Source organism: Calonectris borealis, chromosome 5, assembly GCF_964195595.1.
Source record: "Calonectris borealis chromosome 5, bCalBor7.hap1.2, whole genome shotgun sequence".
Classification (NCBI taxonomy): domain Eukaryota; kingdom Metazoa; phylum Chordata; class Aves; order Procellariiformes; family Procellariidae; genus Calonectris; species Calonectris borealis.
The window spans coordinates 33,519,430-33,534,448 of record NC_134316.1 but is presented as its reverse complement, the minus strand read 5'-3'; the positions used below and the strand labels follow the sequence as shown (position 1 = coordinate 33,534,448).

At 36.3% G+C, this 15,019-nt stretch overlaps 1 protein-coding gene across 3 annotated transcripts in view; it reads right to left on the bottom strand.

Moving 5' to 3' along the window:
* STXBP6 (syntaxin binding protein 6) overlaps nt 1–15,019 on the bottom strand; it is a 122,691-nt gene that overhangs the window by 30,462 nt on the left and 77,210 nt on the right. For all 3 annotated transcript variants that reach the window (XM_075152513.1, XM_075152514.1, XM_075152512.1), the window contains one exon: nt 96–226. In XM_075152513.1, coding sequence (XP_075008614.1) covers nt 96–226 — 131 coding nt within the window. The remainder of the gene's footprint in view (nt 1–95; nt 227–15,019) is intronic.

The window sequence follows — 15,019 nt, the reverse complement described above, 5'->3', positions numbered from 1 at the left end:
CTTAAAGCTGTGTCTTATCTTTCCAGATGCCTTTTGAATAGTGAAAGAATGCCTGATTCACAAATCGGTTATGAAGGAGCTCAATTCAAACTTACCCGATTAGGGTCTATACCATTGACCTGGCGAAGCTGTTCAAGCATCCACTGCGTTCTCCTGACAAAAGATGTAGAGCCTTCAAATTGTTTCACCTTCGTAATAGACGCTTGAGCTGGTTTCTTGTTCGTCACTGAACATATAAAAGAAAAAACATGGAACTGAAATGGGCTTAATTTTTCAGGAACATGCCGTTTAGTTCACTGTATCAGTAGCTGGTTTGCTAGTGTATTTTCTACAATGTCCCACAAAGTAAATACATGTCACTGATTCTGACAGTAGAACGCATTCCCTTTCCTGGAGAACATACTGAAAAGCACACTCCTTATTGTCAGAGTAATGGTACGATGCCAAACAAGCATTATACTACTCAAAATCGGATATATTTTAGCCATTATCAGCTTAAGTTGCCAACACCCTGTAAAAAACAGAACTAAACCGAAGGTCTTTTCGTCTGCATTCTTACAATCTTACTGTTCTCTTTTCCCCACACTAATTAGCAGAGGTTTCTCATACCCAGCCTCTTACTCATTTCTTTCTCCTCTTGTCACTTTAGACAAGGGAACACAAAAAAAAAAAAAAACAGAAAAAAGACACCTCCATGTAAGTATAAGTCCATTTATGTGCTTTTTTAAAAAACCTGTTACTTTAGACTGACTTTCATGTTGGTGATTGATTGAAAAAAATATAGGTTCCTCCAGGCTTTTCACAACATGTCACATGTAGGTCATGCTTGTACAACACCACCAACATCTATGACACCCAATTCCCAATTTCCAGTCAACAGACGTAAGTATATGCACATACTGCTTTGAGAAAGTAAACCCACCCAATCAGACAATGGTCTGTGAAAAATATAGTTCTAAGAATTAAAGAACTAAACATCGCTCCACCTCTCCAAAAATAGTAGGTACCACAAACGAAGACCATAAATAAGGACGATCTTACTGGTTATAAACAAAATGTATGTTAAAAACCACAAAGAGTAAGACAGCTCTGCTTTTGGGGGCGGGGGGGGAAAAGGCAATATAAACCACTCCAATTAGTGTATCCTTAACTCAGCATCAGCTTTTTAAAGAGTACTTAAACATTAAAGTTAACTTTTCAACAGCAGGAAAATTGGCTTCCTGTATTAGACTTTTTCTCTAAACAAACAAATTCTCTTTTCATCAGTATAACTTTAAGCCTCCATGGAAGTTTTATAAGCAGTTTTAGGCACTTTCTATAGTCAAACCCTGTATTTTGTTTAGATGTTACTTATCTGTTGCTGTGTGTTAAGTCACTTCCAAACACATTTCCACTTTCTGTGAAGAATTAATTTGTAGAATCATTGTACTGCATAATCTACTAAAGCTGGTGTGTCATTTATTTTTCTCCTTAAACTCTTTATTTCCAAAAATTCTTTTATCTATATGGTCCTCCAAAAAGAGTATTATTGGAAAAGTCACTCTTCTCTACTTTAGGTAATGGCAGTTAAAGAAAGCTTTTAAAATAATCAAGACTTGAATAGTAAGATTGCTTATTTTTGTGCACTCTCTTTACCCAAATAATCAGGAAAACTAACAGGATTCCCACTCTGAAAATGTATGCTGCATGCACTTCTGCACTCGGGCACAATTATACAGTAAGTAAACATTGATGTAATGCCTCATCATTCTGTAAAGTTAAAAAGTTAATACTGTTTCTTAGGATGAAAATTTACCAATGCACAGATCACTGTTGTGATGGTAAATGTACTTTGGAATAGATTAGAATCTATTAGAATCTATGGAATCAATTCAGATTGATATGAAAAGTTCTTTTCAATGTCTAAGATTTACACATTTTCAGTTCAGTGTGTGTCTGTGCGTGTGGAAGTCCAAGCACCCTTATGAACACTTGATTTGATAAACAGAAAATTAACTTCCAAGGAAATTTTAGTAGGTAAAAATAATTAAAAAATCAGATACTAACATTCCACATGGCAGATAATTGTTTTTAAGAAGTTACTTTGGAATAGAAAGCATAGTTGGACTCAATATATTGACCAGACTATTGATAAGAATGTAACAAACAGATTGCGAGAAGTCTCTTAATCAGCAGTTGAAGCATCGAGAACCAAATTGGTGCAGTATGCAATTCAGAATCGCACGTCAAATGGTACAGAACAGTGAAAAATCAATATAGTATCAGATCAATGTAGTATCAGAAAGGTAGCAGCAAAATCAGATCAGAACAATTACTGAAATGCAATGACTAGATATTACTGAGAAGAGAGATTAGTATTCAAGTTTCATTGATTGCTCAATGGCCTATGCACCCAAGCCTAACAATATCAATAAAGCAGAGGTGACAGGCATCCTAGCTATACTTACATAGTATACACAGGTTCTGTTTTTATTGCAAGATTACACACCACTGAGTGGGAAACAAATTCAAAAGTTACACGAGCAGACCACAAACTCACGTCTCTACCTTCCCTGAATTCACTCTTTCTAATATTTACTCATGTCTTTTTTGCCAACCCCAGTGATCACTTTGGCAGACTCTATAGCACTCCACCGGACCGAGGTTCACATATTTTCTACTAACAGAAGGCTATCTACAGTGGCGCAAGTTTTATTGTCTGTGGATTATTCCCTTTCCATACAAAACGGGCAACAATCTACTGCTGAATGAGCCATGTATTACAAAGAAAAAAATGTGTATACTATACCTCAGCCACATATAGAATTAACACTAGTAGCATTGCAAAACAAAGTTCAAAACCAGGAAGCACTAGACAGTACAATTATGTGATCAAATGCTATTTCCCCCCGCCTCAGAATCTCATGGATAACCAATTATGAGATGTATAGCCTTAAACTTTAATACAGTAAACTTCTCACTGCTCTGAAGGTTTCTACATGGCACACATTCTAGTGCTCTTAAAAATAGGGGTCATTTCAAAATGAAAATATCAAATTTTACAGATACGATAGCTAAACACTAAATGTCTAATCTCAACAGCTCCATAAATTGTTTGGCTGATTTGACATATCCAAAATCTCATTCTCCAAACTCCTCTGTATAGCAGTTTTAATAATCAATGAACAGCAGCTTTGTCTTCAGCTGGAACCATCAATACTCTGTTCTTTGGCAAAAGAAGATCACATTAAGTGCCTAAACTTCATAAACTCTTGAAAATGCCTGTTAGCGATCAACTATAAAAACATCTTGATTAGGTGACTGTTTCTATATCATCCACCACACAGTAAGTCCAGGAGAGGCTGAGAGGGCTGCTCTTCTACAGAAGAGCTTAGAAGGGTCTGGGGTAGAAATTCAGTCTCAAGTTAGCTGATGTGATCCTCTTGGAAAAACAGCAGTTCTCCCTTTAGGTCTCATACTGTAATTATTGCACACAGCCAAACAGATCTAGCTCAATTTCACCTTTTGTGTCTTGGTATTTTAGGAAAAAGCTAGCGTTTCTAGAACATTCAAAAAAACAGCTACCCACAAACCCACGAAACATGCTTTAAAACCTTCATTTAGTCCATGACACCTTGACAGTCGCATGGCAGTCCTTACAACTCTGCGAAACCCTATGGTGGCTGCGAAAACCATCCTCACTAGCTGCTCATTATGTTGCTTTGCAAACTAGAGCACTTCCACACAAGCCACTGAGTGGGTGTTACTTTGCAAACATGTAAAAAGTCTTTTCTTAAATCTGAAAAAAATTGGAAGCAATTACACGCTCCTAGCTACATTCCCTCTCTGACAAGTCATTCAGATGTGTTCGCTAAAATCTTCCACAATCGTTACCTACCTTAATAAAATAAAAGAAATATTGTAAGTTATGCTTCAATTTTAGATGGGGTTTTTTGTTTGCTTTGCCTTTTTTTTTTGTAACAGAACTTAACATTATGCCTTCAAAATATGAAGCTGTAGTAGTGTGGACAAAGCACATTTATTTGGAACCCATCAATAGGTGGTAGATCCATATGGTATTTCTGTGTGTCATCAGATGCAAATAAATAAGTTTTTTAATCTTTTTTTTTTTTTTAAAAAAAAAAAAGGAACATTCAGTTATTGGTAAAGTAAGAAAGAATGTGTGAGAAATCAGCTGCAACAATTTATGATAGAAGACATTGTGAGGTTTTTTAATTTTTTAAAACACTAGATTGATATACAACCAAAAGTTGCCGAGACAGAAACAGCACTATTTCTTCTGGGATTGAAGACATTATTAATCATTTTGCATTGTAAATACAAATAAGTTACAGTATTAAGTTTCAAAGAGATTGTTAAAGCTTGAGAGGCATGCATCTAACTGAAATACTCTGTTTCAAAAGCAGATCAGAGAATATGAGGCAGAAATAGTCAGATCAGAATTAGCTTTAGAGAATGCCGTGACAGAGTCAGGAAAGTGACCGTTCTCATCATTTGGAACACACGGAAACAAACATATTTGAATTCCAGACCTCAGCTACAATCCAGTACTATGTGCATGTCATCTTAAGCAGCAAATCAATACAGCTCTCCACACAGAAAGCTAAGGGAGACTAAAGTCACAGTCCAACTTCATCTCATCTGCAGTCCAGAATACATTTTCTTTATTTTTTAGTCTTCTAAAATAGCCTTACTTGAATGGAAAAAATAAAATAATGACAAATGGTTAATTCCTTAAATACCTACCCCAAAATACCTGGCCTTGAGAAACAGTCTGAAAGCTCTAAACCACTGCACTATAATCTTTTATTTATTTTATCAGATTTGAAATGCATATTTAAAAAGCAATGTCTGTCCTTGAAGTCTTGACTCTGAGTATCGGTGTTTGTTTTGGATATTATTTAAATTTGGATCTGTGTATTTAATAACTCAAACTCTAGGTAATTAGGAATCTTATTGCCTCACAAAATTTCTGGTCATATTGCAGTGTATTTCTAAAGTGCCGAATGACTGAAATAACTACTGAAGGGAGAAATTAAAAACTACGAAGTCTTGAAGCAGGCAGTGACTGCTGCTACTGTTCACATTATAACAAGATTTTTTTTTTTTTAATCTGGGCATGACACAGATTAATAAACTAAGCAGTCTTAACTTTTATTGCTGTTGTGTCACTAGCTCTTGAGGAAAAAAAAAACCCACACACAAAGAAAACAGTGCAAATGAAGTAAGATCATTTTCATCTATGAAATTATTTCACATGTGAAAGCGACAGGCTAAGACTCAATCCTGAGCAGGCTTGCAGAAGTCTACTGAAGGCACTGGCTATCCGTGTAGTTAATCCAAAACTATTCGTCAATTTAATGTTAGATCAGCATAATCTATCTGTATGTCAAATCCTGTACGGTGGATACTCATCCCACAACTCACAAATAAGCAATGATGCAAAGCTCATCAAACCAGCTGTTAATAATTAACGATGGAAAAAATCTTTAGAATGCATTCAAGACAGTCTAAAGCCTTTTGACAAAAAGACCTCTTTGATGAAGAAAAAGTTGAACTCAATACTACAGCAGTGTGATGTGATTTCATGGTCACTGTACCTAGAATTTAATCATTCCTACCTTCTTGTAGAAATGTTGCCCTAAAGCAAAACTCTCCTTTTCACAGTGAGACTAAGTCTAAAAACAGCCAGGAGTTTCCTAAACAGCTTTTGATTCAGTCAGAATAAAAAGAGCAAATTTAAAAACAGCAGCACATTTTTATTAAAAATATTATTTAATATCCAATACAAATTTTATTAGGACATAGATAAAATTATGCATTAGTATTTGTCATAGAAATGCTTTTTTTTTTCCAAGCCAGTTCTTAAGGAAAAAAAGTAGGTTAAGAGATAATTACTCTTCTATACCTTCCAGTTCTCCAGAGTTACATATGGAAAAGCTGTCTTCCCCTCCAGACTTCTGTTTGTGCAGTAACATCTAATTCTCATTCTGCAAGTCCCTTCACTCCCAGCCACCAAGGAAACAACTATTTCATGAACTTGCAAAAAGCTCATTGACTAAAATTCTGACAGTCATGTACACAATCCTAGTAAGCTATGGCTACCAGTTAGGCTGATGATCTGCTGTTTCTGACCATCGAAGAAATAGTGACTTTTTTGTATCTTTGTCCAATTGCTACTCAATTCTGCAACATGTTTGAGTTTTTGTATTCAGAGGACAAAGCACAAGTAACTTGTGGAAATGTCTCAGAAGTTTGAGGAAACCCAAGACATTTCTTTCTTGCAAAAGTCGTAAAGTACAAATGCTCAAAGAAAAGACAACATCAACAAGACACCTACAAGGACTGACCCTCATTTGCTATTCTCACCTACATGATTCCAAAGAAAAAGTCAAGAAAAGAAGATTTATCTCTGTTCCTTTAACATGAGGAGCTCTTCCTTCTGTCACAAGAACAACCTTACAATTGCTTTCCCCCGTATTTCAAAATCTTACTCTCCCTGTTTTCTTCCCAGAGTGAGGAAATGGGGACTAGGTAGGGGAAAGGACACTAAATAACACATCCCTCAACCCTTATGATAGTAAAAGTTTGTATTATTGCTGTTCTGCAATGCTCCAAGGTAGTTCAAACTACTACTGTTCAGGTCACATCATCCTATAAACAAAGTATGGTCCTGGCAAGCAACTTCCAGAATTTCCCAAAGCAACTTTCCAACAATCAGACAAATGAAGCTGAGGATTAAGTAAGATGGAGCAAATGGGTACATTCTGACCTATTTAGGTATTAAAGAATATGGACCAGATACATGAAACTGTCTTAGTACACCATCTGGATTTCAGGAAAACTACTTCCAGTCTGTGTCACATGATGGTTGTGAGCTTTGCTGTCTATCAACTCCAGCTTTGAGTTTGAACACCAAAACTTGCAGTATTTCATGTTTTCTCAAAGCAGTTTCAACTAAACATTGATTTAATGTGGAGTCTAAATTAATTCTAGAACTTTGAGCCTTCCCACTGTGATTGTCCAACTGCTACCTCCTGCAACCTTCATACCTGCCACAGTTCTTAGATCTCAGTTATCTATAATACAAAGAGATGCTCTGAGAACACAGTGCTAATAAGAACTCAGACATACGTTGCCACCTCCAGGATTAATTTTAGGTACAAAAAAAAAAGGACGTTTGCTATAGAAGACAGCTAGCCTCACTGAAAATAAACAAAAGCAGCTAAAACTGGGGCAGGTTTAAATTCCCACTTGCTGGCCAAGGCTTGCCAGGTGTCAAAATGGCTGATAGGTTGAGGCTTGAGTTCTCAGAATTGCATTTCCTACTTTTGCCCATATTTCCTCTTTCCTTCCTTTGACAATACTGGTTTCTCACCATCTGGGATCTAAGGAGCTGAAAGCAGGGAGAAGCTGCACAGTTCCCACCTTCTCCACTTGCCAAATAGGACAAGGGGATGTCAGTGGCCCTAAATACACAGCAGTTTAACCAAAAATTAATTCCTTCTGTTTCTTTAGGCACAGTATAATGTTTTGACATCAAATCAGAAAACACGAAGAAAAGAGAAGCTTTCAGATACAACAGAGGCAAACTACTCGTAAGTCTAAACACATACTGTTTTTCCCAGAGCCCTTCCCAACAGTTCAAATAACAAACAATTTGCATCATCTGTCTGCTTAAATCAGCATCTACTGCATCACTGTCCATAACAAGTTGCCAGTCTCACTCTCATTTCTTTCCAGATAAAAAATGTATGAAATATATATCTCTTAATTAAGGTTTATTCATACTTTGTTCAAAATATAGTTTTGTTTAAGTAGTGTTTTTTCCTTCTTCATACAAGTTATCTCTATCTGTTGAATAGTAAAACAAAAATCAAACACTAAAAATATCTGTTACCCTGGAAATTCAGATTAAGGTAAGTGGTATCTTCCCAAGATGAAAGATAGACAAAACAGTTTTCTGTTGCCTTCAAATAAAAAAAAAAAATAATTGCTTTGGGTTGCAATGAAAAAACTTTTTTTTTCCCATGTGTAAGACACCATAAAGTGCTATAAACCTGAAGTGAGAGCCTGTATGTTTTCCAAACGTACCATTGAGTGCATTAATAACAAACTGCTGCTTATAGGCAGAGTGCCCTGCCTTTCAGTTTTGCACCTGGTTTTCCCTTATATTTACTTTTCACAGAACCATGTAAATACATGTCTTTAAAAATAGGTTTTATGCCTATTCAAACGCTTTAAGCCCCCATCATACCATATACATTATAATCTTTACAGTTTCTTGACAGACTCATTTATCATTCCTATCAAATTTTTAAAGCTAGAAAGATAGAAGTATTGCAGTTATAAATTAATAACTTGCTTAAAGTATTCTTCATATACTACAGCAATATAGTTTAAGGTACTGATACCAAAGTAACTGCTTTTCATATTGGCACAGTTATACAGACAGATGCAGTGGAAAGAATGGCAGACTTGATTTTATAGCAAGAGAGAAAGCTTCTGCTTAACTGCAAATATTTGGAAAGGAATCTTATTAAACACATATTCACTTCCAGAATGACGACTGAACTTCCAGGTTTTGCTGGAATTGCCTTTTACTATTCCATATTGCAAAGCAGCCAACTTCCAAACTTTTCCCACCTCCTTTTTCCTTCATATGGATAGTCAGCTGCATTTGAAGACTCTTGATATATTTCTAGTCAAATATAGCAAATTTGAGTTGCGTATATGTTTTTAGTTAAAATCTAGTTGAGAGGACAGGATGGTGTCTGACAGATCTACCAAGGCACTGTTGCTGCAGAGGAAGATAATAGGTCCCTGAGTTCAGCCAGGTCCCAGGGGAGAGGGATGACTTCCTCACAACCCAGGGACCGAAGTCTTCATCAGGGACCCCTCAGCCAGTGCGGAGCTCCTGATGATCCTGGCCTAGAGCATTTTGGATTAGTAGTTCACCTTGTCCTGGGATGGCAGAGCCTCACCTCTTAACTGTAAGGTATGTGGTGACTGAGAATTTCAGCCCACCATAGCACGTGCCCTTTTGTATTAGTCTGGATCATCTACAGCTTCAATCTTCTCAGCTCTCTTCCTTAAACAGAAGGCAGCATCCTACACAGACTCTGCTGAACAGGATACTTTAAGTAGCCACGTAAGCATTTATGCACACTTCAGAAAATCCCACCTCAATCTAGTTTAGAAATCAAAGCTCAAGATAAATGAGTATCTGTGTGGGTGGCTTGAGATAGTCCTTTTATCGCATTCTGGTCACTTCAGCACCTGCAACTATGGAGAACCAGTTAAAGTCAATACCACAAAAGTACTTCTACTCTTAATAAGTGGAATTTGGCATAATTCCTGTACAAGTTAACAGATGTGCATCCGCATGCAGAGAGTACACTAGGAATTACCTCACCGGCCTGAAAACAATGTTTGAACTTCACAGCAAGCGTCCTGAGGGGCAGGAAGAGGCTCTGGAAAATTAAAGTTTGAATTCGTTACTCAGTAACTCACACAAAAAGTACAGTATTATGAAATAGTTCTCCATGTGTAAGTTTGCTTAGATAACCTGACAGGCTTCAGGTTCTGGAACAAATTGGCCAATTAATTTTAAGATCCTACAGTGTCAGAGGACTCTGTTGTAAGAGGGTAGCTTTTAAAAAGGTGACTTACAAAACTGTGCTCTTTTTTTGATTTTGTACTGAATCAATGACCAAAAATATAGCAGGTGAGGCTACTACTAAAGAAAATACTTTGCACCCAGCAGATGCAAGAAAGGACTCTATTACATCTGTTCAGTACAAAATCTCTAACTTTTGCTATACAACGGCCTAAGTCAGAACAGCAGTGAGCAAATTATTGCATATTCTTATGACTCAAACTTTCAGATGGACACAATTCTACAAAAACCTTCACATTCACATGGGGCATAACATCATCCAAGTCTCAATATAAGCAACTAAAAAAGGCTGGTAGACTTTGACCACTTCAGATTATGAGGAAATTAAAACCCAAACACACACACAAACCAAACCAAAGCAACAAAAGCCCCAGAAACCACCTGTGGGAAGTACAGGGGTGACTAACGGGGAGGCCAAGCAGCAAGAAGAACAAGTAAGTGGGACAACGGCTGCAATCCCAAGTTATCATCACACATTATTTTAACTGAAGCCAGTTATTTAAATCCTGTCCATTCAATAACAACAAAAAACAGTATATAACTTTACCCACAGCATATAACCCACAACACATTTACTCAGCCTTTCTTGCATCTTATTACTGGAAGTGCAATAATTACTGTGAAGGGATGTTTTTACATGCTGACTTTCTTTTGCTGTCTGAATTATTTTCTGCAGATAACTACAATGAAATACAGCAAGCAACATATACGTTTCAGGCAGCGCTTAGCCCGAGATGTGAAAGTAGGAAAAAAAAAATCTCTGAAATATGTATATTCTGAATATTTTGAACTTGATTTAAGTTTATAAAAATAAGACTATCAGTACTACTATTACTAGATCTGGGAGAATGCTCATGTTATGTGTGTCATACACAAATCCAAAGGATATTTTACGTATCAGCAGGTCCCATCTCTATCCTATGTATCCAGCAGTAGCCCAGAGAGTAATTTTTTTTATTTTATGTATATATATGTGTTTGTGTGTGTGAACGAACAAGACTTTTGAAATGCAATCTTACCCCTCCAATTTTTTAACTGCTTTAAAAAGTGTGAATGGAACACATTAACTTTAGACACCAAAATCTTCACTATCAAGGCAGTTTAGAGGTAAGACCAAAATCCTCCAGGGGACAGAATCCTGTGCAGTGTTTTATGGACAGTTCAGCAGACGGCATCCTTGTCACACTTCCGACGCCCATCGTGCTTCTGGAAATCAGTTCTCTGCCCATCTGGAATCAAGAGTTTTCAATGCTTGCTCTTGCACACTGAGTTCAGTGGTTAAGTCCTCTTTTTCAATGGCATCAACCAACAAGTATTCTTGACAAAACCCACGAAATAAACAGAGATTTTCTTAAACCTTCACAAATATTCCCTACAGCTTCAATTATCTGAAGAGACACAGTATGGTCTCTTGCCAAGATGTTCGCTATTATTTCCATGTGCTGTTCAACAACAGCATTTCAGGGTCAGAATTCACCTCCACTTATTTTTATGTCAATTTGGTTTGAAAAACACTTTGAGACCATGAGATGGAAGGTCATATGTGAGTAATATTTAAAATTTTTAAATCTTTAAGCATGTGAATAGTGATTTGAAAACCAAGTGAAACTGAGACCCTAACAAGGCTAATTTAAAAGTGAAAAAAAATTTTCCATTTTACAGAAATAAGTGTCTTGCTGAACTGGAACCCAACACTTCAGTTGTGTATTACCCTCCATCCTTTTCCACTATGCTTTACTCTCCTGTTCCATTTTAAATTCGTACAATGATGGCATTTCTCAAACTGCCTTTTTTTCTTTCAACTGTTGATTTATTGCAGCTACCCACTGAGCTTGTTTCAGTTCATGAACAAGATGCAGGTAATTAAAGTGTATAGAAACTAAAGTATATATGTACTTTAGTACTTCTGCTACACCAACACTTACAGACTGACATCGAAAGGCTCTATCAAAATAAATCGAGGGCAAACAAACAACCGCAGTCAACACCAGAAGAATGAGCGACAAACACTGAACAACTGCTTACAACTCTAAAAAATATGGAAAAATAAACATGAAGAAAAAACATGTAGACCATTTAAAGCAATAAATGGTTACATTTTGGTTCCCTTTCTCTTTAGGCAGCAAAACCAGGGAAAAAAGTCTAATTCAACTCCCTTTTTTCTGTTTCCCTGGCTGCACACTCCAAAACAATCAACACAATCCTGATCTCACGGATGGCACATGCATTAAGGTGGTGTGGTTTTTGCGGGAAAGAAATCATTAGCTGCTCAGAACCCACAAGAGTGGGTCAGTGAATCAGATGACATACATATCTTCTGTTGTCACACTAAAAGGTTGTAAAGAAAGAGTGAATTAATAGGTATGAACGGGGGAAAGACAACCTTCTACTACTGGTATGGAAAGAAACAAAAAAAGCCTCCACAACAAACTCTAGAACTCTGGTGGATTTGTTATTTGTATATTTGTTAATACACAGCTAATTTATATTAAACATATATTCAAACTAACTTGAAATGGTTACTTCGTAACATTTACTGAAATCAACAGCAAAGCAAATGTGTACTTCATGTTATGAGAAATGATTTTCAGAACTCCGGGATTACAGCACACCACCATTGCACCTAAATGCATTTCAGTAGGACCATTTGAATGGCTTTTTTTTTTTTTTTTTTAAAAAAAACACAGCAAGTATCAGTTGCTGATTAATTGGGTCAGTATCTTCAGAAAAGCAAAACCAATGCAGAAAGACCTTTGGCAATATACTTCAATTGTGTAAAAATACATAATTTCTCAAGCTTTGAACAGACACTCTAATCTGAGTATCTTAGCTTCACAGATTTTACCCATGTTATAAACAGCTACTCATTTTTCTTAATACTTGGATCCTAGGTACGTTCACAGATCAAACATATCCAGAAGGAATATATCCCTCACTAGACTCTGTAGAAACATGTTTGAACTGCAAGAAAAGTTTTCATTCTATATTCTACACTACAAATTTCACACCTGCTAGATTTTATTTGAAGGTGCTATGTGCAGATAGCATTCAGTTACTGTATGTAGTATCTTAAGTTACCTGCATACAGTTCCTTTTATTAATGTAAGAGATTTCATTGTAAGGGACCAGAGCAGAAACTAAAAAGGAAATACTTGGCATCTGAATTGTTACTATTATTACTATTACCAGAGTTCTCTGCAAAGCACTGAATCTCAGAACACCACTGTAAAATGTGCTTCTTTTAACTCAAATAATTTTTTTTTTAAATAAAACCACTCTCATCTGCCATTGAACAATCCTGCAATGGTAGGACTGAAAATTTGACTTGAATGATAGTTTTCTCATATTTACTATTCTTTGGGAAAACTCTCCAAAGCATCAGTTCTCTCTTTACCAAGGATAAGTCTACCATTTCCAATCATGGAGCTTTCCTAGCCTTTAAGGAAGAAAAAAAAAAACAGAAACTGGTAAAAAATTTTTTGTAGCGAGTAAGACATCAAACAGGCTGAACAGTAGAAGAGGAAGCATGCACACTGTGAGCAAATAATTTTAACAGTTTTTATTTCTCCAACTTAATCACTTTCCTTAATGAGGCCACAGCAATCAAGGAATGACATACACCTCTTTGAACAGTAATTTTAAAAGGTACTCCACCAAAGAAAGATCCATCAGGGAGCATTTTGTGGCAGGAGAGAATTGTGCACAGGTAGGTCTCAGTTTGATATGCAATTAGGGGACAGCTGAAGGACTTCCCTAACAGCTTCCATATCCCAGAACACAGACTATATAACTAGCACAAGCTTAAGGTGAAGATGACCTCCGTAAATTGGAAGTTTACCTGAGCCACATCTTCAAAACTTTACATAAAAGGCTAACGTTCCAAAGTCACGTGGAGAAGTGATTTATGACGATGTACTTAAACAACCGAGTATTTTGAAAATGTACATTCTCACACTGCTCAACTGAACAAAAGCCGAATATCTAAAATCGTAGCTACAAGACATCATTGTAAAGTGAATTATATGGAAATAATCAGTATGTCGTCAGAAAAGCCAAAAGTTGCTAAGGCAGATGTATGGCTTTCTGCAGCTTTCTTCCATGAACTCTCAGCAAGTCAGTTACAATATATATTTTTAAAGGGTCCATATTTGTGCTTCCCCATAACTAGTTATAAGAAACGTCAGAGAAACTGTTTGCAATTCTCTTAATCAAGGATTTTACTGACTTCAAAGATTTTCAGCAGGTTCATTAAGTCTACTAGATTTAATGCGATTAGGTGTAGATTTAATCTAGTTTAATCTAGTAGATTTAATCTACGCTATTTAATATGGTGTGGTATAATGATAGCAGGTGATCAAACGGGTATTCAGTCAATCTGCTATTTCCATTTCCTAAAGGGTTCATTGAAATAGGTAATTTCCAGGCAGAAAAACACAATTAAAAGGATATCAAAGTGTAAAGTTTACCTTATTATGTACCATGCAACGTTTGGGTACATGAACTACCTTCCTCATCACGTTTGCGTGTGGGCATGCATACAAAGGTAAGACTAAACATCTCAAGTGCATGTCACCAGCTTTTTTTCTCACCAGCTCTTTTTTCAGTTTGCATTCTTTTCCATTTGAAGGAGGCCTATTGATTTGTGTATCTTAAAATGCATAGCTCCTTATGTTACAGGATTAATTACTGCTATGTCATAGGCATACTTCTTACGGGAATATACTGCAGGTAGTCCTTATGTGCCCCAAATTTTCTTCACAGTAATGTGGAAAACTATGCTCTTATCTTTATTTATAACTCAACTAAATGAGATTTAGCTTCAGATTTAATCTCTCACCTGTGAAGCCATGAAAACCTAACCTGAAGGTGCCCCTGGCTATTCCTTAGCACATGAAATATCAAACCAAAGAAAAACCTGGAAACAGGTTTAAGATACAATTGATGACTCATGCTTAATGAGAAAAACAGATACCCTACAAACATATGTTTCAAGAAAAAAAAGAATCTAGGAATAATTCTTACACGTTTTAAATAGAAAATAGGATCTTAAAAACCTTTTAGTGACTCAATATGCTAACGTAGCATTAATTTTTCATTTGCAGTAACATTTCACTGCTTACAGTAGCAGTGAAAATTTTTCCTCTGAAAATTACTCCAAAAAAAAAAAATCTATACTGCCAGTGTTACAGAAGTTTTCTTCATGAATTTATTTTAAAGCACAAAAAGTGAGCGACTCAACCTTATTTCTTTGCATGTTACAGATCCTGATATCAAGAGGCCTTTGCAGCTGACATAATTTTTCTACTGTACTGTACACATTGTACTGCACTATTATGAGGG